The sequence below is a fragment of the Sinocyclocheilus grahami genome, unplaced genomic scaffold (assembly GCF_001515645.1).
Source record: "Sinocyclocheilus grahami isolate Dianchi unplaced genomic scaffold, SAMN03320097.WGS_v1.1 scaffold802.1, whole genome shotgun sequence".
NCBI lineage: Eukaryota > Metazoa > Chordata > Actinopteri > Cypriniformes > Cyprinidae > Sinocyclocheilus > Sinocyclocheilus grahami.
Window position 1 is genome coordinate 603,180 of NW_015505981.1, and position 25,583 is coordinate 628,762.

The 25,583-nt window shown below is 37.0% G+C and overlaps 4 protein-coding genes across 4 annotated transcripts in view; 3 read left to right on the forward strand and 1 right to left on the reverse strand.

Moving 5' to 3' along the window:
* The window catches only part of lsm12b (LSM12 homolog b), a 31,166-nt gene extending 24,782 nt beyond the window's left edge, over positions 1–6,384 (forward strand). The window contains exons 3-5 of the mRNA XM_016246592.1: positions 2,078–2,187; positions 3,358–3,484; positions 5,881–6,384. Coding sequence (XP_016102078.1) covers positions 2,078–2,187; positions 3,358–3,484; positions 5,881–5,973 — 330 coding nt within the window. The 3' untranslated portion in view covers positions 5,974–6,384. The remainder of the gene's footprint in view (positions 1–2,077; positions 2,188–3,357; positions 3,485–5,880) is intronic.
* A 1,938-nt stretch (positions 6,385–8,322) lies between these two features.
* LOC107562004 (slit homolog 2 protein) lies at positions 8,323–11,296 on the forward strand. The gene is made up of 2 exons (XM_016246562.1): positions 8,323–8,791; positions 10,436–11,296. The coding sequence occupies exons 1-2, from the start codon at positions 8,519–8,521 to the stop codon at positions 11,219–11,221; spliced, it is 1,059 nt and encodes a 352-aa protein (XP_016102048.1). The 5' UTR covers positions 8,323–8,518; the 3' UTR covers positions 11,222–11,296.
* A 2,611-nt stretch (positions 11,297–13,907) lies between these two features.
* On the reverse strand, positions 13,908–16,237 carry tmem101 (transmembrane protein 101). Its single transcript, XM_016246550.1, has 4 exons — positions 16,043–16,237; positions 15,618–15,798; positions 13,996–14,142; positions 13,908–13,922 (listed from the first exon to the last, which is right to left on the reverse strand). The coding sequence occupies exons 1-4, from the start codon at positions 16,171–16,173 to the stop codon at positions 13,908–13,910; spliced, it is 474 nt and encodes a 157-aa protein (XP_016102036.1). The 5' UTR covers positions 16,174–16,237.
* A 2,753-nt stretch (positions 16,238–18,990) lies between these two features.
* gngt2b (guanine nucleotide binding protein (G protein), gamma transducing activity polypeptide 2b) lies at positions 18,991–20,961 on the forward strand. The gene is made up of 3 exons (XM_016246594.1): positions 18,991–19,233; positions 20,181–20,269; positions 20,723–20,961. The coding sequence occupies exons 2-3, from the start codon at positions 20,186–20,188 to the stop codon at positions 20,846–20,848; spliced, it is 210 nt and encodes a 69-aa protein (XP_016102080.1). The 5' UTR covers positions 18,991–19,233; positions 20,181–20,185; the 3' UTR covers positions 20,849–20,961.
* The last annotated feature ends 4,622 nt before the right edge of the window (positions 20,962–25,583 follow it).

A 25,583-nucleotide genomic window follows, 5' to 3' on the forward strand; every position in this document is an offset into this window, starting at 1 on the left:
AAAAGTCTTACAAAATTACTTAATATTATTTAATAAAATAATAAATAATCATTACAAAGCAATGTATTTGGTTTTCGGCCAAGTGCATCCAGAATTTTTGTTTTCCGTTTTGGCCCAGAATTTTCATTTCGGTGCATCCCTAGATGTAAGACGACATGTTTTATTTAATTTAATTTAAATTGAACCGTAATTTACTTTCAAATGCCCCAATTGCTGAATGGTCTGCACAACTTTTTAGTACAATTTCAAGTTGCACTGTTCAAAATACCTGTAGTAGCACAACAGTGCATACCTGTTTACATTTAATTAAGGTGGACTAGATTAGACTGTAATACAAATAGTTGAGTTTGCCAGGTGCATACAAAATTTATGACAGGTTTTCATGAAAGTGTTGGTCAGTTTGTCTGCTTGACAATCCCATTTTGCACTGCAACAATAAAACTTAAGTGAGATAAACTGAGAAATGTTTATTTTTAGTTAAAACAGATGTTGTCAAAGTTTTCCTTTGGGGACATAATCTGAAGTTGGAAAAAGGTAATAAATTGCAATATATTTAAAATCGCAATAATATTGTATCGTGATAATATCGTATCGTGAGGTCTCTGGTGATTCCCACCCCTAGCAAACAGCTGTCATTATCGCAAACAATTTCTTCGATTTCATAATTGTACGATTATATCGTCTGTCAGCTTGTCAGTGAACTACGGCTCTGTGTAGTAAATGCTTCTCCATCTAAAAAGCAGGTGATGCAGATTTACTACTAATCACAGAACCGGCTTTACTGACAAGATGTGCATGACAATCGCAGTAGATTAATCGTGCAGCCCTACTATATATGCAGAGTTTCGTTGTCTGTTTTAAATCTGCATCTTAAGCAGCCTCCGTGTCAAAACAAACAGCACGTGCCGTCAGTGATTCACCTCTAGAGGTCGCTCTCGTGCTGTTTAATGACAGCGGAGCTTCTCAGCTCCAGCAGTGGACGCAACCTGGAAAAACTGGATTTTTGCGAATAGTTCCAGCAATCAACTATCGGTGCTGATTAATCGGCAAAACTGATCAATCGGTCGACCTCTAATGTTAACGCCTATTGTACTTGTTAAAAAAAACTTGGTACTTCAACTTAAGGTGTACTCTGTACTCAGAATCTGTCTGACTTTCACACTCAAGCCTTTAAAGCATCAACTTAATGCACGTTATCGTCTGTTGGTGTGGATGCTAATATTGTTATCATTAGTGTTCAATTTCTTATTGCAAATGGGCTTTTACTTAATTTTCCATACTTTTATTTGGTTACAAACCAAAAGATATGATTATTCTTGACAATAAGTCTGCAATTAAAACAGCTTCACATTGTGACATTTTCAAAATAAAAACTCAAAAAAGAGAAACCGATATTTTGAACTGACAATGGGAATTTTCAGAAATATTAATAATAATAGATTTTAATTAAAGTGAACAGTAAATTAATTGTTAAAGTAAAATACATGTTGTGCTCCAAACTCCATGTCACAAGACCACTTAGTAATACATTTATCCATATCAAACGGAACAGATATATATTTTGGTACATTACACACAATAATGACATTCCGTGATGCTGTGAAATAGACAATATACTGTATACACACCTGTGACTGTATGTCAATTTAATTGTCACACAAGTAAGGGAAGTTTAGTTTCATTTGTTTGCAGCAAAGTATGTTTTTAGCATTACTAATATCACTAATAGCCACGCATTGTCTACCACCACAGAAGACATGTTATTGCAGATTTTGCATCAGTTGAAACATTTTTACCATTGTACAGTTTATACACTCATGACATCCAGCCATCAGCATTGCTTTACAGTTAGTTGGTAGACGGCTAATACTGCTGTTTTAAATTGTAAGCATTTGTTCCATGTTGCATGTTCCATGTTTTTTTTTTTCATCTATTAAACCTCTGTTGGTTTCACATAATCATAGTGGCTTGTAAAAAAACATTTCACACCATGTACCAGATGAACATGTGATGGTAAATAATACAAGATGGAGAAGATCTGACAGTTTTGACTTATTTTGACGTGTTTTTTCCACAGCTTGCCAATCGGGCAAGGACAGAAAAGGAAGACAAGTTGTCCCAAGCCTATGCAATCAGTGCTGGGGTGTCAGTCGAGGGCCAGCAATTATTCCAGACTATACACAAAACGTAAGATTTGCCAACTTTACATACATTGTGAAACCAAATGCATTGATTAACACTTTTGGCTGAAGTTTAAAAGCATGCGAGAGGAAGGCTGCAGTCAGATCTGTAGCCTAGAAATGGTTTTCTTCTGCCAGGTCCTGAATTTTGTTTTGGAAAATGGGGGGAATTCCCCCTTTAGGTGGCTCTTATGGGGGGATTTTTTTTTTATTTGTGGGGGTGTTAGGGGATTTTTTTAGGCATATTTTTACACTACAATCATCCAACCTAAATGTTTGTTTTACAATTTATAATGTTGATGATATTGTGAGGAAGATACTTAAAAAAAGAACTTTGATTTCAAACTCTGAATTGAATATGTTTTAACTAAAAAAAGACAAGTAAACAGTTAGTAATAAACTAAGAATAGATAAATGACAAGCAATGGCACAAATACAATAACAAGATGAAACTAAAATGAACTGTGCTTTAAGTTTTTCAGGTATGTATAACCGTAATATTCAGGTACAGAAATACTACAGAAACTGAATAATGTTTAACCTTAAAATAACACAGGTTAGTCTTCAATGCATAAATAAACATTTTTGACAGACAGCAGCAGGTATATTTAGGTTGCTGCCTCTAAGACCTCATGCACAGATCTAACATAAGTTTTGTTTCTCAACTGGTTACGTTCACTTAATAGCCTATATACCGACAATGTTTAGAATAAATCGACTGTTTACGTGAATACTCATCAAGACTGGGCATCTTGACATAATTTTGTATGTTTTTTGCGGTTTACACGCAATAAGGCGCACCAACAACTTTCTGTAGTCGCGATGAAATGATGCATTCCGTCTTCTGTCCCAAGAGTCATGTGGAAATATTTATGGGAGTTTTCCGCATTACAAGTGTGGAAAGTGAAGGAATCGGTAGAATTATGTGCAATCCCACGGCGAAATTCAAGCCCTGTCTACGTTCAACAAGGTGGTCTCTCTTTGTGGGGTCTGCCATGATGATTGAATTAAAGCACAAGGTCAAGTTGTTGTGATTTCAATAAATGCAATAATTTACTGAGAAATCAAGCCTAAACATTGAAGCATAAAATGTTTCTGTATTTGATCATGTTAGATGTTGTTGCTCACAGTTGGTGTGCCCGTCTAGAGTTTGTTGTTTGATCTCTTTGTTTTCTAGCATCAAAGACTGTAAATGGCAGGAGAAGAACATCATTGTTATGGATGACGTCGTAATCTCACCACCATACCAGGTGGAGAACTGCAAAGGCAAAGAGGGAAGTGCTCTAAGTCATGTACGCAAAATTGTGAGTATCACGCAGTATCTTTCAATTCAGTAGTATAGTTTATTTCAGCAGTGTTACTCCTCCTCCTCCAGTGGCATCCATAGGTTTTACAAGATGGACAATATTAAAACAATGTAGCAGTCATTTTTAAGTTCTCTCAAAATGCAATATATTTAAAATGTATCTCGGACTCCTGACAGTAAAGTCGTTCCATTGGTCGATGCTTAAAAGACATAAAATGGCAATTGTTAATCAAGTCTCCTAACAACTAAATTGTAGACAACAAATGATATGATGCAGTGCCGCCATTTGATCTAAAAGTGCTTTTTTGTGACCTCAAACACTCATCACTGTGAAATTGGCATTTCCGTGTCATATGTTTCCCTGCACAAGCATTTTCTATTTGGAAAAGTGCAATAAAATGCATTGCCCACCTTTTGTACTGGTGAATCTGAGGGCTAGATATGCCTAGTCATATTTTCTTGTCTTTTCACCACACTGGACACGACAAAGTGAACATTGCAAATCCAATTGTCCTTTCTGTCATAGAGCTGGAGTTCGTCAGAAATAGAACGGGGCATCAGTTTACCATCATGGATTTGTTGTGTCACTGGGTTCTGTTTACTTTTGTCACGTCGCACTGCTCGTAGACTCGTTGTTTTGGTATTTGTGAATCTTAAGTGTATTCCTCATCTGCTTTATGTACCTGGCACTGGCAGTATTTTCACAAACTTGTAACTTACATTGCTTAGAGCAGAACCATGTATCGTTCATTTATATTTCTACATGGCTCCCTGCAATGCAACTATGATTCTTCAATCGCACCATCTAGTGGTCTGTTATTGATTCAACCACAACTTCTACAACTGATAACGGAGCGCTCAAGCGTGTACCGAGTCATGATGAGGTAATTAAAATGTCAAATTAATATTTTGCGTTCAATTTAATTATCAAGCAAGCATAAGTGGGAAAACATGTGGTATATGGGCAACTCTGGTAACGTTGCCCTCTCATTCATTGATCTGCTAACCGCTATGCTCGCGTTTTCTGATAATAATAGCTTTAAAAAGGGTGCGGCGACTAAAAAAAGGTTGGGAAACACTGATTTAGAGTGTCGCTCTGCCTGTCATCTCATTTTGTATGCCAAATATATTTATTTGTATTGTAAAAAATAATTGTATAATAATTGCAATTGTATGATTGTTCGATCAAAGCCTACTGATTAATCAACGGTTAGTTGATTAATCGTTCCAATAATTCCAATAATCAATAGATTAATCAATTATCAAAATAGTTTTGTTGCAGCCCTATGTACTATACATTAGGGTTGGGCGATGTCTACCAAATTGGCATCGGACGATGTCTACAGTGAAACATCGTGATGGACGATGACATCGGGGGGTGGGGTAAGGGGTGTGTCCGAAGCGTGACACAAATAACGCGTTCTATGGAGCCACTTAAAGGTTAGCTGCTTGCTCGCGGTACCCTGTTGCATTACAGTACATGAAAGTTCACTTACCACATACACGGAGTAAGGAGAAATGTCTGATAGGATGATGGCGAATGATTTGCAGATCCTGAGCACCAATGATAAACATCTAATCTCGTCAAATGTGTAGTAAGTTCTGCTGCTCCATAGTATAGAGTCCTTGTGATCGCGAATCTCAAAATTGAAAGTGAAAGTAAAATGAGAGCGCACAATCGAAAGCGGTTTCAATAGCAGCTCCCTGATGCCCGCAATTTATCTCCTAGTCGCATATACTTACCCAATGATATAATTGCGAGATAAAGTATTGAATTTTTTTTTTTTTATCTTGTAGGATATTTATTCCCTTTAGGGTTTCCGTAGTACACTTAATTTCCTTTCCGAACACGGAACTGGGATGCGGCGAATTGCGGGAGAGGGGGCGAAGGAATCACGATGTCAGTTTAACATATCGGGCCAACTTTACTATACATTCATATATGCACTATTTTACGTATTCCTTTTATATTTTACTTAACCTGTTGGTGGAGTCATATTTAATCTCCGTTTGAATAAATCTGTCATGAAAAATTATGAATTGAAAAATGTCAACAAATTGGAGCACAAACTGAATTATATCATTAAAAAGTTGATATCAAAGCCGCCTTATGTGCAGTTGAAATGTTTGTATACAAAGTTTTTATTTGAGTGTTGATTGGTACATTTTAAAATAAATATCAATTGAAATTGAATTAGATTTTTCTTTATTCTTTCCAAGTGCCCTGTAAACATATATTTATGCTGTTTTGCATTAGAAAGCATGTATCAGTTTAATTCTGTCTCTGAATAGGCTGTTAGTACAGTGAATCGATGGATAAGTGCCTGATGGTGATTCCTTGTATTCAGCTCTCATATTGAGCACTTACCATGACTTGCTTGTCTGTCTTTTCAGGTTGAGAAACATTTTAGAGATGTGGAAAGCCAGAAGTCGATGCAGCGTACACAAGCACAGCAAACACAGAAGGACTCGTCTTTATCCTCCTGAGTGGGGGAGGGGGGGGTATGGCTCATCTGGGGAGGGCACCACGGGCATCAAGGGCCTAACAGCTGGTCAAAACCAGCGCTCTTCTCCCCCTCTGCGGCGTAGTCCGAGGGTGGATGCACCAAGGGCCTAGGGTCTGGAAGATCAACAAAAGAAACAAAAAAACAAAAAAAAAAATGCAAAATTGTTTTAAGAAAAAAAACGTGAGTGAAAAAGAGTTCATTCTAAATTAGACTTTATAAAGATAATTTAAAACACCAACCATCAAACAAACCATAGTTTCTTTGACTAATTTAGTGTCTTATCCCCTCTCTGCCCCTTCTTCCTCCTCCTGTGTTTCATCTGAAATAGCTTTTCATATTTTCTTCTCTCTTACATCCCTCCTTCGCCTTCTATTCCATTTTGTCAAAAAAATCAAACCAGTCAGAAAAGCTTGTTAGCTTTTACTTTTTATGCTTTTTTCTTTCTTTTGGCTGATTATGTTCTACAATTGTCTGTCTGTTCTGTATTTTAAACAAAATGTGACTTCAGATGCCACACGTTACAAAGGACATTTTCTAAAATAAAAGTAACAAAAATTCTGACTGTAATACTGTACTTTCAGTTGCTTTTCAGAAACTTTAAACACTATGCTTGCAAAAGGGGTAAAACATTTTTTTTGGTTTAAATGCTGAAACACTGTTTTACGGGTTCTAATCAAATAACGTTTGATTTGTTTTGCAAGAACCACATTAGTTAAACTTCCTATAGGGAGTTCCTTAGATTAACAACATTGGTATGCATCTGTTCTGTAAGCCGTACATGGAATAGCTGGATAACCTTCTACATTCTTCAAACCAGTATACCACAATGCAATACTCTTGACATTGCATCTCAAATGTGATATATGAGCCAAAAGTAAAATTTGCTAAGTTAAACATGCATCATGCGCACGTTCGCTCTTACACAATTTAAGGCCTTAAAAAGGTCTTAAATCAGAACAGTCTTCAATTAAAGTCATGGCATTACATGTTGCATACTCTGCAAAGAATAAATGGCTTCTTCAGTAAACGTCCTTAAATCAAGATATATTTACTTAAGAGATCATATCTTCGATATATATATATTTTTTGAGAATGAATTTAAAAATAATGGAGATCTTTTAGTGGTTGTGTTTTAAAACTTTGAAGCGTTACTAATACAAATTGTGTGTTCCATTCCTTAAATTTGCTTTGGTTTTAAAAAGTCTTAAATTTACCTTCATAAAGCCTGGAAAAGCACTTAAGTTTTGTTTCCCATAATATTTTAAACTTTTTATTTAGTAGACAGTGTAGATTATATTCTATGCCAAAAGCAAGCATTTATTCTCTAGTGGCATGTTTCTTCCTGGAGTATTTTTAGAAATCGGAAAGGAGATGTAATTCTAGGTGCCTGTGTAATTTAGAATATGGTTTACTAGTCACATATCTAAAATATCTTTAGCTACAGACTGCTGACAGCCTTTGGGTTAATTACACAAACAGAGTTTCAATGAATTATTTATCACTGCTATGTGAACTATGAAGGGTTTTGACTTCCCTTGACCCTATTATGGTGGTGTGAAAAGGTCTTGATCTTGAATAATTAAGGATAAAGGTTGGATTATTACTGTAAGTAATACACATTGTTCCATTCACACCGCTGGAACCGGTTTCCATCTCTAAAAATACCACAATGTAGTACACGTCAAAAATTTAACATGGTGTAAGACGCTCCTTGAGGTTTCTATTGAGATCTTTAGAGGAGCGCATATGCTTAAGTGTAAGACTACACGTCCTGCTTCTAAATTGATGGACCGTTCAATGAATTATTCAATATGTACCAAGTACTCTTGTTTCTTGAGTGATGCAGTGCGCATTGAGGATAAATCGAGTCAACCTCCGAGACTTCAAAGCAGGGTTGCATGTAAGATGCTTTCCATCCAGGTGCAGAATTTAAAGTGTTAGCTTTGTGTTTCTTTTTAAATAGTGAAGCAAGAATGAAGGGTGCAGGTGTACACCATACACAATGTAGTATTGTTCAGTTTTCAAGTTAGGGTAGAAATGAAATGGAATTTGTTGAGGAAATATGACTAAGGCTTGTTTCTGCTCAACCAGTGACTCCATATTCGTCAAGACCGACTTGTGGTAAGTACAATTAGAGCTGTAATTTCTATATTGCTATAAGCACGAATGAATGCCTTCACAGAAATGTGATCTATGCACATCTGTCCAGGAAGAAAGTTGACCAACATAAAAGCGAATAACTCTTTATTCTGACTGTGTGAAATTATAAACGGATTAAAGGATTTGGAGCTCTTTATATAATTTGACTTTTCATGCCAAGCCACAAATCCTTGTAGATCTCAGACTGCAAGCTGTTTGAAAAGGCATCATAAATGCACCAAGTATACCAGTTGACTCTACTTCTTTTCAGCTCAATTTGACAGTTCTGCACTGAGGACGAACAAGACCAGTGTGCTTGTTAATCTAGAATATCTACAACCATTTCTTTCTTTTTTTGAATGGAGACTCTATGAGCTGTGTTGAAGATGCTCTGCATCGTATTTCTACCCATCACTTTCCTCGTCGTGGGGAGCTCAAAGCTCTGCCCTCATCAGTGTTCTTGTTATGACGCATCTGAGCTGGTGGACTGTCGGTCCCGAGGGTTCACTCACATTCCCCACAGTATTCCACATGGCACATGGCTCCTGGACCTCAGTGGGAATAAGTTGTCGGAGTTGAGGAGTACCTCCTTTACTGGGATATGGGCTCTCCGGGTCCTTCTGCTTTCACAAAGCAACATGCAGGTGGTGCATTCTAAGGTGCGTTCAGTTTTGCTTGTCTTTGCAAATTTATTTTCCCATCTACACTCTTAAAAGTGAAAATTCTTTATTGGCATCAGTGGCTCCATGAGCAAGCCTTATCCATGGAATCTTTCAGTTGCACAAAAGTTTATGTATAGTGGAAAATGGTTCTTGAGATTACTGGTTACTGAAAGGTTTTTGGGGAACCCAAAATGGTTCTTCTACACTTAAAAAGAAAGGTGGGGTTTCTCCAATATGGGGTTTTCACAACAATACCATAGAATGAAAATGTTTGGTTCCTCGAACCTTTGTCAACAGCTATTATAAGAACCTTTTTTTTTTTTATTAAAAAATATTTTTGATAATCGAAAGAGACTTCCCACTATACACTTTTTAAAATTAAGGTTCTAAAAGGGTTGTTTTTTTTCTGTGATGCCATAAAAGAACCATTTTGGGTTCCCTAAAGAAATTTCTAATGAACAGTTCTAAAAAGAACCATTTGTTTTACTAAAGAGTGAGTAGAAAGGTTCCATTGATGTTAAAGGTTCTTCATGGAACTACAGTGTGTGCATAATTACTATGCAAGTTGATATTCTGATCATTTTATTGAAGCACATCAATCTAAATAACTACTATTAATTTTGTCTTTAATCATTTACAAATTATATATAATTGTCTATGAAGGATGGAAGTGAAAAACACCTTATAGTCAGGTGTGCATAATTAGTAAGCAGGTTTTCTTTTACAGATAAAATGAGCCAAAAAGAGATGTTTCACACCTAATTCTTTTGCAGTTAATGTGTCTTTTCTTCTCCACCAGTTTTTTTCTAACCTTGCTGACCCAATGAGTATTTCGCTCTACTATGGTCATGCCTTAACTTTGCAATTTCTAGTATCGCATCCCTCTCATGGCCATTTAATAATTTTTGACTTTTCAGTTTGAGTTAAATCTCGTTTTGGCTCATTTTATCTGTAAAAGAAAACCTGCTTAATAATTATGCACACCTGAATATAAGGCTTTTTTCATTTCCATCATTCACAGACAAGTATATATCATTTATAAAAGATTAAATGAATAGTAGTTATTTAGATTGATATGGTTTGGAATTGGTCGAATGTGCTTGGAAATAAAATGATCAGAATATCAACTTGCATAGTAATTAGGCACGCACTGTATAGATGCCCAATAAAGAACTTTTTTTCCAGTGGATGTTTAAGGTTCTGCATGGTGCCATTGATGCCAAATAAATAACCTTTTATTTATAAGAGTGGAATCTTTCCATTCTGCAAAAAGTTCTTCCTATTGGAAACACTAAGAAAAAAAATGAAACCCAAAATGGTTATTCTCTGGTTCTTCTGTGGACTACAAAAGAATACATTTTGAAAAATGCATATCAAGTGTTTTTGATCACTCAATGAAAGTGTCTAATGTTGTATTGCACCCTCATTTTATGGACAAAAACATTTGAAACATCTTCAGAATATCTAATGTGTTCCACAAAAGAAAGCAACTCCCACAAGTTTGGAACATTATGAGGGTGTTGAACGATTATAGAATTAAGTGAATTATCCATTCAAAATGTATTCCTCTACTTCTATCTTTGGTCTTTAAATTGCAGCTTTACAGGATCATTAGTTGAACGTGCCATGTTTCCGTTCCAGGCTCTTTCCTCTCTGACCTTCCTGGAAAAGTTGGACCTGGCTTACAACGAGCTCCGTGTCCTTCCTCCAGATTTCTGTCAAGGGTTGACCACTCTTAAAGATCTCAAGCTTTCCCACAATGCTCTGGAACGCCTTGAGTCCCACTCTTTGGAGGACCTAGAAAGTCTCGAGAGGTTAGATCTCAGTCACAACCACATTCAGGTTATCGAAGTTGGGGCATTTCGTGGACTTACCATGCTAAGGCACCTTAACCTTGCATGGAATCAATTGACAGTCCTCCAAGGAGGCCTGCTCACCATGCAACAGAGCCTTGGAGTGCTTTACTTGAACCACAACAATATCTCCAAGATTGAAACGGAAGCTCTGGCCCCCTTACAAACCCTCAGCATTCTGAACTTAGAAGCCAACCAGCTGAGAAGCCTGAAGTTCAAGACGTTCCTAAACCTTCAGACGCCCAGCACGCATCTGCAGATGTCGGAGAACCCCTGGACGTGCGACTGTGAACTTCATCGCGTCTTCACTAAGATACTCCATGTCAGGCATCTCCACGTAGACGATTACATGAATATCACGTGCCATTCTCCGCTCTTAGTGGCTGGAGCATCTCTGGGTTTGATGCACAGTCAGCTGTGTATCGCAGAAACAGCCACTGTCCTGATCATTACCGGAACTGTGATGGTCACTGTGGTGGGCGCCTTGGTTATGGCAGAACGCAAGCGCAAGAAGCAAAAAATTAACCTGGAAAAACAAGGAAACGATCCTATGCCTTGGGAGTCACACAAATGAAGAAAGTCAGCAGCTGTTAGCAATACACTCTTATTTTACACAACAGGTCTTCATTTTTGTGCATGTAGTACATATCCATATTCACTTCAACGTGAAATCAAAACTGAACCTATATTTTGAATGGTAATTCTTCATCAAAATATAAGATGCATTTATGTAGGTCAAAACCTAAAAACAAGCATTTCAGCACTTCTGGTTCCATTGTCCTGAATGTTTTTTTTGTTTGTTAAATGCCTGAAATAGTCCGTGATGAACACGAGCTCAAGATATTTTTACGCTTTATTATACAATATAAAATACATCAGTAATAGCCCCTTGTGATTTTCTTAATGCTTTTACATGTCTTGAAAAAGGCAGTTGCTAACAAGTGTTTAAATCTGTCTTATATTATTGTGCTCTTGCAAACTATTCAAACTCAAACTTTTACAGAAAATATGTATATATTTTTTTAATACAGACTGAAAAAGTTGTCAGAAGCTTAATGGTGGGATGTTGCAGTCATGTAACTGGTGTAGTTCCTTTATAACCAGGTATAGCTTTCTGGCAATTTTATTTAGGCTTCAAAATTAATGAAAGTCGTTCATTTTGAAGATTATCATGCAGAACAAAAAGTGCATGAATCGTAAAATTTTGCTTGTAAAAGCTTTTTTTTTGCAATAATCCAAAAGCCAGTGGAAAACTCCTATTGGGTTTTTTGATGAGGGAACCATGTTGGCCTATACAAAAATATGGCCTTCACTGCAGCACTCTAACTTACATAATCAATATGAATTCAATATGGATATTTTCCTTGCTCTGAACAATGTTGCATTACTTGTTTGTGAACTCTGTCATCCCTTGCGCATGCTAATTGTAGAAAACCTGCTAAAGGAAATTAGAGTTTGTGTGTCAGTACTCAAGTGTTCGGTAGTGATCTCAAGCTGAATGACGCATGAAAAGCCACAGAGAAGGTTTGTTTACCTTTTGCAATTCAATACCGGGAGCACCAACCTGACCTTTGGGGACGGCCTGTCATTTCATTCAGTTACTTTAAATATGCATAAGTGGATTCTAGTAAATAATGCAGTATTGTGTTCTGAACCATCATTTTCTTGTTGACCAATTTATTTGCGGAGTTGTTCAGAGAACTTAGATTTTAAACTAAGGCTTTAGTATATGTACAAACGTCCACCTTCAGCTCGTGCTTCACGTGTGTTTTTGCTGTGAAATCTTTACTGAAATAAATGTAAGGATAACTTTTATATTGTTACTAATATTTCAAGATGAACAGTTACTGGACTGAAGCAACTTAAGTTTACTTAATTATCTATACATCATTTTTTAGAAAAAGCATGTTTTTGAGGAATGTTTATTTGTTCATCTCTCAATCATTTTATTGCGTTGCAGTTATGTTTTGCTCATAAAACTAAGCATTACATGTCATCTTAGACATTATTGAGAGATTATAGAGTGGCAACTGATGTTTAAATCATTTTTATGTAAGTGGTCTGCTATACTGTTATAAAGGTCTCATTGATTAATGTTGCAAGCATTAGAATTTCATTAACTTTCTGGCCATGTAAATATCAACATCTGCACCAAATTGCATATTTTTGCTCACTTTGGGCCTCTGAATGGTGTTTTCCCCTCCATATTCTCACTACATCATACTATACAAATCATAAAACCCTAATGTATCAAATATGATAAAACAAATCACATATGCAAACCTTTTTTATATATATATTTTGTGACCACTCAATCAAAATTGAACAAATGTATTTATTATTTCATATATCAAGCTGCAGCTATTAAGATATTAAAATTACAAAATAAGTTTATTAGTTAAGGTTTAATTTGTTTTAATTGAATTAATAATGCTTAATTTACTGTACTTTAAAGTAGTGCTTAAAGGTTAGTTCACCCAAAAATGAAAATTCTGTCATTAATTACTCGCCCTCGTGTTGTTCCAAACCCGGAAGACCTTCGTTCATCTTCAGAACACAATTTAAGATATTTTTGATGAAATCTGAGGGCTCTCTGACCCTCCCATAGACAGCAAGGTAACTACCACGTTCAAGGTCCAGAAAAGTACCAAGATGATCGACAAAGTAGTCCGTGTGACATCAGTGGTTCAACTGTAAACTTACAAAAAAACAAAAATAACGACTTTATTTCCACATTTTCGTCTCTACTGTGTCACTTTGGACGCGCGTTCACGACAGTACCATGACACGAGCGTGTGGCGGCGCCGGCGCTGACCCAGATCCGGCGTGATGACGATTAGCGTCGTAAGTTTACAGTTGAACCACTGATGTCACACGGACTACTTTGTCGATCATCTTGGTACTTTTCTGGACCTTGAATGTGGTAGTTACCTTGCCGTCTATGGGAGGGTCAGAGAGCCCTCAGATTTCATCAAAAATATCTTAAATTGTGTTCCGAAGATGAACGAAGGTCTTACGGGTTTGGAACGACACGAGGGTGAGTAATTAATGACAGAATTTTCATTTTTGGGTGAACTATACCTTTTAATTGAAGTTAGTGAGCCTTGTCAATGATTTTATATATTCTTAGTTAAATGCATACATATAGTATTTAAAAGAGCAACTTTTATCTTATAACATATTTTACAACTGATAAGTTTCATTTATTTCTACAGCTTTTCCAGGCCTGCAAATCACCATATTAAAATTCCCTAATATCCCTAGGTTTTCCATAACTGTGGGGATCAAACTAAAGCACGGTCTGATCTGTTTCTGTGAGACTAGCAGTGATGAAATGGACAAACTCACCATACATATCAAGTAAATCCCCAGGAAGACCTGTCCGGTGGACTGCAGTGAGCGTGTGCGAGGTTTCTGTCTGTAAACCTCTCCTGCTCCACTGGCCAGCACCAGAAACCCTCCTATGATGGCCATGGCTCTGGAGTACATCCTCACCTGCGGCGGTTATGAATACATACATAGGAGGTGAACGCTGTGGCTGGTCTCACATTCACATGAATGAATCTAAATTGTCTACATCTCCTCAAAACAGAATCGAATTACAAGCAATGGATGATTGACATTCCAACAAAGCTTCCTTTGACCGCTGTATTACGATCAAAGAGAGATATTACGGCAGTTATATAACACTATATTGCAGATGGCTAATCCCTTGGGTGGACGTGATATGAAAAATGGATTTGCATGAGCAGTCAGAGACATAGGAAAACCAACAACTAAATGTGTAATTTGTTCAAATTCACAGGTTAATTTCCATGTTAGCAACAACACATTAACCAATGGTGTGAGTGGTTTGAGGTCGGACTACGTGTTTTTTTTGTAGGCCAGAACCTGGACACAAGCATTTTAGGTTCTGGTTCCATCGTCCTGAAATCAATGGGGTTTTTTAAAATGAGTTTCTGTGAGGTCTGTGGTGAACACAAGCTCGAGATATATTCATGTTTTATTCTACGACATAAGTCGTGTTCATAATCGTACAAGCTATTCTAACTCAAACTTTCAGGGAAATTGCATTTAAATACAGACTGAAAGAGTTTCAGAAACTTGGGAGAAATTAAAGCGCTCACAAACTGAGAAATCAAAATTCCCTTGATCTTTTGACATGCGTATAAGAGGTTATAGTTCTATAAAAACATCCTGTAAGTTTCAGAACTCAAAACTTTCTCATTAATCTAAAAGCAGCTTATATTGAAGCCAATCTGCCAAAACGACAGCTTGTGGAATGGCTAAACCCCGCCTCCGCAGAAGATCATCAACTCCTGCTTCTACATCACTGCCAGTTTAGCCCCGCCCACCGATTCTACATCACATTACTAAAAAAGGCAGCTCATGACCCCTTTAAAGTCATGCAACCTTGGTATATTTCAATTATAGCCTACGTTTAGATTTTTTTACTACTTTGACGATGAATCTAGACTTTAAAATTCATAAAAGTTGTGTTCATTTGTGAAGCTTATCATGGTGCATAAGAACTAAAAAAAAGAATAATTCTGCAATAATTCAAAAGCCAATACAAAAAAAAATACTATTGGGTTTTTGTCGAAGCAACCAGGGCAATGTGAACAGGCTGGCCTACAAAAATACTTATGAGGCACAGTAATGACTTCTGCAGTCATCAATAACACAGATATCACACTTCAACAATACAAGTTATACAAAAATGATTCCTGGTGCATAAGAACTAAAAAAAGAATAATTCTGCAATAATTCAAAAGCCAATACAAAAAAAATACTATTGGGTTTACTATTGGCAACCAGGGCAATGTGAACAGGCTGGCCTACAAAAATACTTATGAGGCACAGTAATGACTTCTGCAGTCATCAATAACACAGATATCACACTTCAACAATACAAGTTATACAAAAATGATTCCTTTTTGGTCAGATGAAACCAAACTGTATGTTTTTACCTTCAACCAGTCTGCATAATGGACCTGTCCACCCACATAGGACACGTATGAGCTGAGGGCCAAATGAATGGCAGCGGCCAGAGAGAACCATCTTCTCTTCACCCCAAAGGACATGAAACTGGCACACAACACTGCAGCTCCTAAATCCACGTACAGGTAAGGCACCTGGATGTCTGGCTTCCTAAAAAGACAAGAAACAGTTGTTTAAGTCAATGGATATGAGCTACATTTAAGATTTGGCCAACTTCATAGGGTTAAAAGCAGTGGAAACTATGGTTGTCATCTCTCTGAGATGCACTAACACCTCTGCCAACTCCAGCTCAAACACGAACGCTTTCATTGTGAATGTTCTTTTGTTAAACTGCTGCATGTCACATGTGTTTATACTGTGTCACTGCAAGCACTTAGTTGGGTTTTTCACGTACCGTTTCACGTCCGCTCGCTCCGCGAACAGCATCAACATGCTGAAGCAGTTCCAGAAGCCGAACCGGGTCAGGATAAAAGCTCCGAACTGAGAGAAAAATCTCAGGGCTTTCTTGCGGGTAGCAGCAGCCATGGCTCAGGATGGCGGAAGTATCATCTCCTTCCTCGGGATCGTGAATGAATCGCTGCTTTGAATCGAATCTTTTGAACGAATCAGTAGAGCGATTCGTCTTCGAACTGGTGTCGTAGATGTCAATGAATATTAGTATAGTTTAATATAAATACAAATTACACTTAGGTTACACTTTTTTTTATTTTCATTTGCTTTCAAAATGCAGGTGTTTAACATTGTACAATTTATGCAAAAAAACAACAACAACAAAAAATACTATAGAAAGGGGTAATAATGTAAACATAAAAAAAATCAAATAAATGCTTAAATACATTTTTATTCAAAGATTCTAATATGTCTATATTTCTGTCAACAAAACCATACTTTTTTTTTTTTGTAAACTTGCATTAATGAATGTGAAATTTGGTCAAATATAATTAAATAAAAGCGCTTTTCATCTTCTTTACAATATTTAATAAAGCCAAAAGGTATTTTTTCCGTAAAAATGAGAGAGGTCTTGAATACTGAGTAGGTTTGACACATCTCACGCTACAGTATAACTGAATAAGTACAATGCCAGCATAATAAAGTTCCAGTAACATTGGCAAAGTAAAAATTTCATGAGCACGGCTGCAACGTGGACGTACATACGTCGTGACGTAAGAATCATGAATCAATTATTTGAATTGGTTCTTTGAAACGGACTGTTCAAAAGAACCGAATCGCGGAAATGACTCGATCGTCTATCGCTGCGCCTTTCAAGAACCCAGGAAACTTGTTGGCAAATGTGAAGCCTTGCTACTTGATAGCAACTCTTTCATGTGGAACATAGCGGAACATTCCTCCAGGGGGCGCATGCATGGAATTCCCCATTACGCTGCATTCAAATTAATTAATTTAAATGACTTATTTGAAAATTGAACCAGAAATCACTATAAAACAACTTAAAATTAAAATAATAAAATAAATAAATAAATAAAATTATTTAGTCATACTACTGTGATTGTGATCCCCCTAGTCCTAGATGATCGCTTTTAAAAGTTACATCAAATGATATCGCTAAAAACCTTAAAAAAATTAATTCATAATAAAAACAATATAATTACTACGCTGTAAAAAAAGAAAGAAAAGAAAAATAAAGACTTAACTCTAAAACACAACGTAATGAAGTGCAAAAATACAGGTAAAACACCTTTTTAGGATATTTTTAAAATGCATTATTATTATTATTACTCACTGGCACACTGAGATAAGTGGAAATGCTTTTAGTGTTATCTAGTGTTTAAAAGATAAAATGCAACAACTGTGCGAACTGAAGTGTACTTTTGACTTTTATACTGACTTCAAATTTTCCTTATGATGCTAACCATCCATATTATATGTAATTAATAACTGATTAACTCTTAATACACCGACACAAAGATAATGTAATACATAATACTACATCATTTCTTTCAGTAATGATAAAGTCTGAACCAAAATAATGCTTTAGTCTAGTTAGATGTCTTTGAATAACAGCGAGTCAGAATGTATGGGGACTGTGACACGGGTGAAAGGTGGTTTTAATGAGAAGCGAGGTGTCCTGGTTCTGGGAGATCGGTGACCTGTGATCCTCCTTGCTTCTTGATCAGTCTCAGCTCAATTACTGAAGCTTTAGCGTGTGACAGTCTCTGAAACCATGAGTCAGTTGTCAGCACTGGCGTTAGAGAGAGTACGTCACCATGAAAACGCATGGCCTGGTTTATTTACAATGCATCTCCCTCAATATTTGTTCATATTAAGTTGCATACGGCTTACAAACAATGATTGCTTTGCTTCTTCCTTCACTATAAAACTGATTTTTTTTAACTTCTGTAATTCATGGTAAAAATGTATCAGTCATTATTTTTTACTCAGAAAAAATAAAATAGGACACATTCCAATGTATGTCCTGTTGAAAAAAACAGCATATGCTGGTTAGGTATGTTTTGACGCTGGGATGCTGGTTTATGCTGGTCCTTTGCTGGTTTAAGCTGGTCCTTTGCTGGTTGATCTTAAACCAGCAAAGGACCAGCATAAACCAGCAAAGGACCATGTGAAAATAGTACCAAAGCAAAATAAATAAAAGTTTGTTTTGATGAAAAATGTTAAGACAATGTGCTGTATAAACAAATTTGAAGATATTAAATTGAATTCAAGGCAGCACAGGATGACATGTACGGTAGGAAATGGATATATACTGCTTCTGCTGTCCGATTATGCTCAACCAATGTTCTGCTTCTTGCCTGTGATTATACGAATCACACTGAGCTCTTTCTAGGCTGAAGTTTACATGCATAAGTCCTTGCTACAAATTAGAATGTAATTCCATCAATGCACAATTTCAGGGAGAATGGCAGCACTCTTCATTTTCCACAGTCGGTCCGTCCTGCTGCCCTTTCCTGCAGTATTTCAATGTTGTTTAGAGGTGACTCCTCTGCACGGCCGTCCTACTTGCTCTCATTTGCCTAATGAGATCAGGGGAGATCGATGACATCAGAGCGCAATCCCCACCAGGATTATGACATGTACGGTAGGAAATGGATATATACTGCTTCTGCTGTCCGATTATGTTCAACCAATGTTCTGCTTCTTGCCTGTGATTATACGAATCACACTGAGCTCTTTCTAGGCTGAAGTTTACATGCATAAGTCCTTGCTACAAATTAGAATGTAATTCCATCAATGCACAATTTCAGGGAGAATGGCAGCACTCTTCATTTTCCACATTCGGTCCGTCCTGCTGCCCTTTCCTGCAGTATTTCAATGTTGTTTAGAGGTGACTCCTCTGCACGGCCGTCCTACTTGCTCTCATTTGCCTAATGAGATCAGGGGAGATCGATGACATCAGAGCGCAATCCCCACCAGGATCAATCCCTTCACCTGAGAAAGAGCAAGGAGAAGGAGGGGTCCGGACAACAGAAATAGAGGAGAAGACCCAGAGATCAGAGCTCAGTCTGCTCACAGACGGAGAGGACAGGAGCGGACGAAGAACCTGCATGCTGATGATCTCCTAGGAGTCATCAGGACATTTCTCTGGCTGCTGCGAGTCCCATTCAACAGGTAAATGGAGGATTTTTTTATTGTTTATGTTACATTTACAGGACAGTAAAAAAAATCATTATTTTACTGAAACCACTAGGATAGTAGTTGCACTTTTTTCATGCAACAGTGAAAAGCATTCAGTGTGTAGCAATTTTCACTCAAAAATTGCTGGTAAATTTCACAAGTAATTACAAAGAAATGGCATATAACATTGAATTAAATGTGAAATTTTGAAGTAGAAAAACTGAAATAGTATTTTCTTGTAAAACATGCTCAAATAATCAAATTTAACATCTCTATAAATGTACAACTTTTTGATGTATAGTAAGTTTCTAAATGTTGTTTTTTAAGTTGATTTGGAACATATTGTTTTTTTATAAGCATTTTCTTATGTTATAATAGTTTTTTTTACATTAAGTGCTTTTAACAAACCATTGAAAAATGGTAACCTAAAAATATCATCTAAATAAATTGATTTCAGTCAAGTAAAAAATGTAATATAACATCACTGAATCAACCTAAATACATTAAGTCATCATTTAAATTTGACCTAATTGTCATCTAATTTTTATCGATTAAATCATATAAAATGTTATGGGTGAAAAATCTTTTTAAGGAAACAATGGATCACTTTTTACAGTATACAAGCATGGTTTATGAGACTTACCCCCGATTTCACAGATAAGGCTTAAGCCTAGTCCTAGACTAAAATGTAAGTCTGAGCTGTTTCAACTGAAAGAAACTTGCACTGACTCATCTTAAAATATATCACTGCCTGTGTTTTGTCTTAAGATGCACACCAGTAATGTTTTTTTCTAAGCACGTTTATAAAAAATTACTTAAATGTCGTAATTGCACTATGGCCTAATCCTGGCTTAGTCTAAGCCCTGTCTGTGAAACCAGGCCTTAGTGTTGAATGTTGAGCTTAATTTCACTTATATCTTTCATTTATTTCCTCCGAATAGGCAGGATGGCTCGGGACATGTCAGATAAAGAAATCCTGAAGATGGAGCTGGAACAGCTGAAGCTGGAAGTGAACACTCCCCGAACTGCGGTAGGAACTCCAACCATTAAAGGGACAGTACACCTAATAATGAAAATTCAGTCATCATTTACTCACCCTTGTGTCGTTCCAAATCTGTATGGCTTAGGGGACATAATGGAAGATATTTTAAAGAATGTTGGTAAACAAACAGTTTTGGTTCCCATTGACTTCCATTGCAATTTTTGTCAATGGGTACTGCAACTGTATGGTGACCAACATTCTTTAAAATATCTTATTTCATGTTACGCAGAAGTCACACAGTTTTGGAATAACATGAGGGTGATTAAATGATGACAGAACTTTCATTTTTCGATGAACTGTCCCTTTAAGATCTCCAAAACTTTTGTAGCAATTGCAGCTACATCCTCTGATGGGTTACTTACTTGTTTTTCAATCTGAGCAAGATGGTGACAGTCAGTGAAATAAACATCCTTAAACCATTTTCCTGATTCTTCTTCTAAGGTATCAACAACAGCCCCAGAGATCATTGCGTTTGTTGAGGGGAAGTCTGCCGAAGACCCCCTGATCAAGGGCGTCCCAGAAGACAAGAACCCATTCAAGGAGAAGGGGGGCTGCATTATTACGTAGCAACGGCCCTGTGCTCTGTTTAATAACTACTTTTGTATAAAACATCAATATTTGTACTAGAAACTCAGATTATTTTTTTCGTTTTAAAGGGGGTCATGATGTTGCTAAAAAGAACATTAAAGACGGAAATGTTACGCCCCTCACATACTGTTGATGCCGTTTCCCGGCCGGAGTGACGAGACAAAAACATTAAAACCCATTACAAACGAGGCATTTGTTGCGTCCAGTGGGGACATAATTACTGATTATAATGACTTATACTGTCTTTTTACGCGTTGCGTTGCATCGCGCCACGTAAACATAAAACTCTGTCTGCATTTGTGATCGGAGAAGTGACAAACAACAAGTGCTACTCTACCAAACCAAACAAAGTAGTTTCGCTTTCACAACGAAAAACACAGCGGTCTAGCGTGAGGGGAAGCCCCGGCTTAGCGTGTGCTGAGGCCGGGATAGAGTGAGCTGAGGTGGCGGGGTCGAGAACGGCGCGCCCGGCGGATCTGACGAATGAGCGGCAAGCACATGTGACGGACCCCGGGCTGGACTCTGCTTCGTCCACGGTGAAAGTTGATGTATTCCCTCAGCGACCAGCACAGATCAGCTCCAGACATGACGAAGCGGATATCATCCTCTTTTGGAAGACCAAACAAAGTAGTTTCGCTTTCACAACGAAACACACAGCGTCTTCACGACATGGCTGCGGCGGCAACAATAGTACAGCGAGAATAAAAGTTACGCCTTTTTTCTTTGCGTGAACATTTGGGCGGCGTTATGCAAATCTTCCCACATAGTGAGGTAGACATGTGGGGGCGTGTTAGAGCCGTTTTAGGTAGGCGTGGCTGACTCTGAACTTTTATAAAGAATATCTCTTTGGATTTGAGACTTTAGTCTTTGCAACTTTACAGATCTTCTTTATGCACAAAGAGCTTGTAACACTCCAAAGAGAAAGGAAAAAATTGAAATCGCATCATATGACCCCTTTAAATACAATACAGTTCCAGAAGCATAAGAGGATGTCCTCTTGTCATTTAATACCTTTTTGTGATATGATGTTACCTGTCACTTTTTCAAATAAACTCATTAGCAATTTAACCAAATGTCTTGCTGGTTGAATGTTACGGTATCAAAGTAAACCCTAATTTGACTTTAAAGGGATAGTTCACCCCAAAATTTTAATTCTGTCATCATTTATTCACCCTCAGGTCAAAATGTTGTCATTGTCAAATGCCATTGACTACCATTATATGGACAAAAATTACAATGGTAGTCAATGGTAACCTAAACTTTTTGGTCACCAGCAGTCTTCAAAATGTCTTAGTCAAAAGAATTTGTCCCTAGACAATGCCATTGCCATTGTTGGTATGTTCATAACCAAAATTGGATTTGTCTTTCATTGCATGGACAAATCAGAAGAACAAAAGTCATACAGATTTGGAACCACGTGAGGGTGAGTAAATAATGACAGGACTTGAATTTTTGGGTGAACTGTCCCTTTAAATGTGTAAGTGTACCACAAATCAACATGGTTCTGAATATTTCATGTCCTTTCCAATTGCATCTGATGCAAGTGTTTAAAAAAGATGCCCTGGGCCATGAAAACTAGGGTGTTATCTTGCATTCTCTGTATGCGTAAAGCTCTGCAGGTAGATTGAATCAGCGGCAGGTCATTGGCTGCTGTGATAATGGGATTTGGGTGTCAGGCCTCTCTGTCCCACTGAAGAGCAGCTGCTTCCTGTGTTTCAAGAGCTTAAGCTCATTCTCTGATCCTCATCTCAGGATTGAGCTTTTCATCCTATAAGCTCCTTTTCCAACTTTGTACCACTGCCACACCGTCTCTCCAGCTCCTGTTTTGGATGAACTGCAGCTCTGTGAGCAAAACCCAACAGCAAGGAATTTTAGTTTATTTTTGAATGGGGTTCGTTGGGTTTCCAGAATTCCATTCAGAGTGGAAGTGATCGCTGTTCCAGCTCAGAAAAATATGTTTTAAGGGAATTTTACTAACAGTCCTATTAAGCTATAAAAGCGTTATTTCTGAATGTTCTCTGAACATTCAAAACAATACATTTTTTAAATGTTTGAAACACTTTTAGTTATTCAGACATTAAGGAAACATTCCATTTACATTATGAGAATGTTACTTTTGAACATCGTCTGAACATTCAAAAGAAAGTAGCAATTAGAAACGTTACACATCCAGCTAAAACATTTCAAGAAAAACATTCCATGAATAATGTTTATTATGTGTTATTAAGGGAACATTTGTTCATAACTTTGAGAGAACCTTGCCAGAATGTTCTGAGAATATTCCCTGTTAGCTGGGCTACCACTTTAAATGATTTGTAATGTGATGCCTATTGTTTTACCATTAAAAAATACTCTTTCAAATACATATTTTAAAAATTATTTTAACATATATAAGATGTGCAAAGAAGGGAAAAGCTTGGATGTTTATAATTTATTTTATAACAACACAAATTTGTAAACAATGCTAATATTATTTTTGTGTGTGTGTGTGTGTTGCATAAATGTAAAACCCAAGCAGGCTGACTTGCACTTACTTTAATTGGACCTGGAAAACCTTATCAAGAGATGTATGTCATAAAGTCATAAAGATAAACACAGCGCATATACAAAGCACAATATGGTTTTTCACAATTTAGTCTTATCTTAATTACCTTCTCTGGTCATGATAACCAGAAGTATCAATTTCTACACTGTTGTAACACTAAATTTAACAAGATGAACATTCAAAGCAGCTGAGTCGTGAAGATAAAGCCATTTTGCTGATCATGCCACATGAACAATGCAGCGGGATTGATAAAAAAATATTTTTTTCTACATTCATGAAGTAACTGAATCTCTTCTGCTGATCTGAGTTGCTTCATGATTGCCTGAAGATTCATCCGTGAATAATGTTTTATTAGTATTTAAAGGGATAGACATAGATAGAGAAGCTGAGCAACAGCAATGTTACATAATCTCAGTGTTGGTGTGCTAATTTGCCACTGTTTCACCAGATCAATATATGTGACTTTTTGTTCTTAATTAATTAAGCTATGCGGACCCGGATACGGGTCCAAAGTCACAAAATGTCTATGCTTCATTTGCATAGCCTTCCTTATATGGTATCAGCCCATATATGGGTTCATTTGAAAGCTTGGAGTGTCTTCTTTACAAAGAATACCATTTCTTTTGGTTTTTATATTCATAAAGCAGTAAAATTAAGCTTAGAAATGTATTCGTCCCACACACGATTTTCCGCCTAGCCATTGCGAACTTTTTTTACGAAGAATGTGTATTTGATATATTTTTTACAATAAAGTCAAGTCATATATCACAAGAAAGCTCTCATTCTCAGGAATTTCACGATGTAGATTATTTTATTGTGTGACAATCATAGATCGAATTATCTTCAATTGAATTGCGATGAAAAAAAACGGGAAAAAACAGACTTTAGCTGTTGTAGACACGGTGCTACTCACCTATCGAGAAGAAACAAAGCAACCTCGGTGTCCGATCGCAGGCCTCCGCTCCTTGAGTTCTCTCCAGCGCTGGAAAGCTGATCCGATATTTACACGGGTCCTACATCTTGCCTTGTCGTTCCGCAGACATTTTCCTCTTTTGTTTTTTATCCGCCATCTCTATCTTTCTGTCGCTTGGCTCGGCTAATGTTTGTCCCATGCACTGAAAGCTCTCTCCTCCACATCACGAGTAGACACGCCCCTTATTGCTGATTGGCTACAAGTTTGTTTTGCTATTCGGCCCGAATCAGTTTTCTAAAGTGTTTTTGAAAAATTACATACCCTACCTTTAACTGTGGATATAATCCTAACATTTGGCAATGCCAATGTGTCACTGTACTTTTGAAAATTAAAGATTAGTTCACCCAAAAATTTTAATTGGCATGATTTGCTCACCCTCAAGTTGTTGAAAAGCTGTATGAGTTTCTTTCTTCTGTTGAACAGAAAAGAAGACAAATGAGAAAAAGTTTACGGTAGCCATTGACTTTTATAGTATGGGGAAAAAAATGGAAGTCAATGGCTACCGTCAACTTTTTGGTTACCAACATTCTTCATAGTATCTTCTTTTGTACTCAACCAAACAAAGAAACTCGTCCAGGTTTGGAATTAAATTAGGGTGGGGAAGCTATCCCTTTAACAAGCTTCTTATTTTAAAGGTGACATATCATGACATGGCAAAGGGATCTCATTATAATATTACCGCCCCTTAATCTGTAAGTTTCCACCCACGGCGCAGTCATTTTGATTTCGAGAGAGCAGTGGATTTATTGATTTATTAACTGTATATTACGCTGCTGCCACACAGATCTAAAATAAACATGTGATTTTTTTCCCAGCTGTTTACCTTCACAGACATAACCCACTGTTTTTGTAACAGACTTGTTACACTGTTTAAAAACTTTAAGTATGCTTGAAGTCTCCAAATACTTTCTGGGGTTCATTGTGCCTGAAACAAAGTAACTCATTATTCATTGTTTACCTCCCTAACATAAATGTTTACATAAAGAGGACTGCTTTGGATCTGTATGCTGACTAAAGCTTGTATTAAATATTACCACCCTTATCTTGATCGATTATATATGATACTTGAGTGTTGCTTCACTGCAATCTCATTGCAGAGACCTTTGCTCCTTGCTTGCGTATAAAAGAAGACTTTCATCAAGAGTCCTTGCAGAGATTTTCCGCTGTCATGCACATTCTCCTTTTTTCTCCGTCTC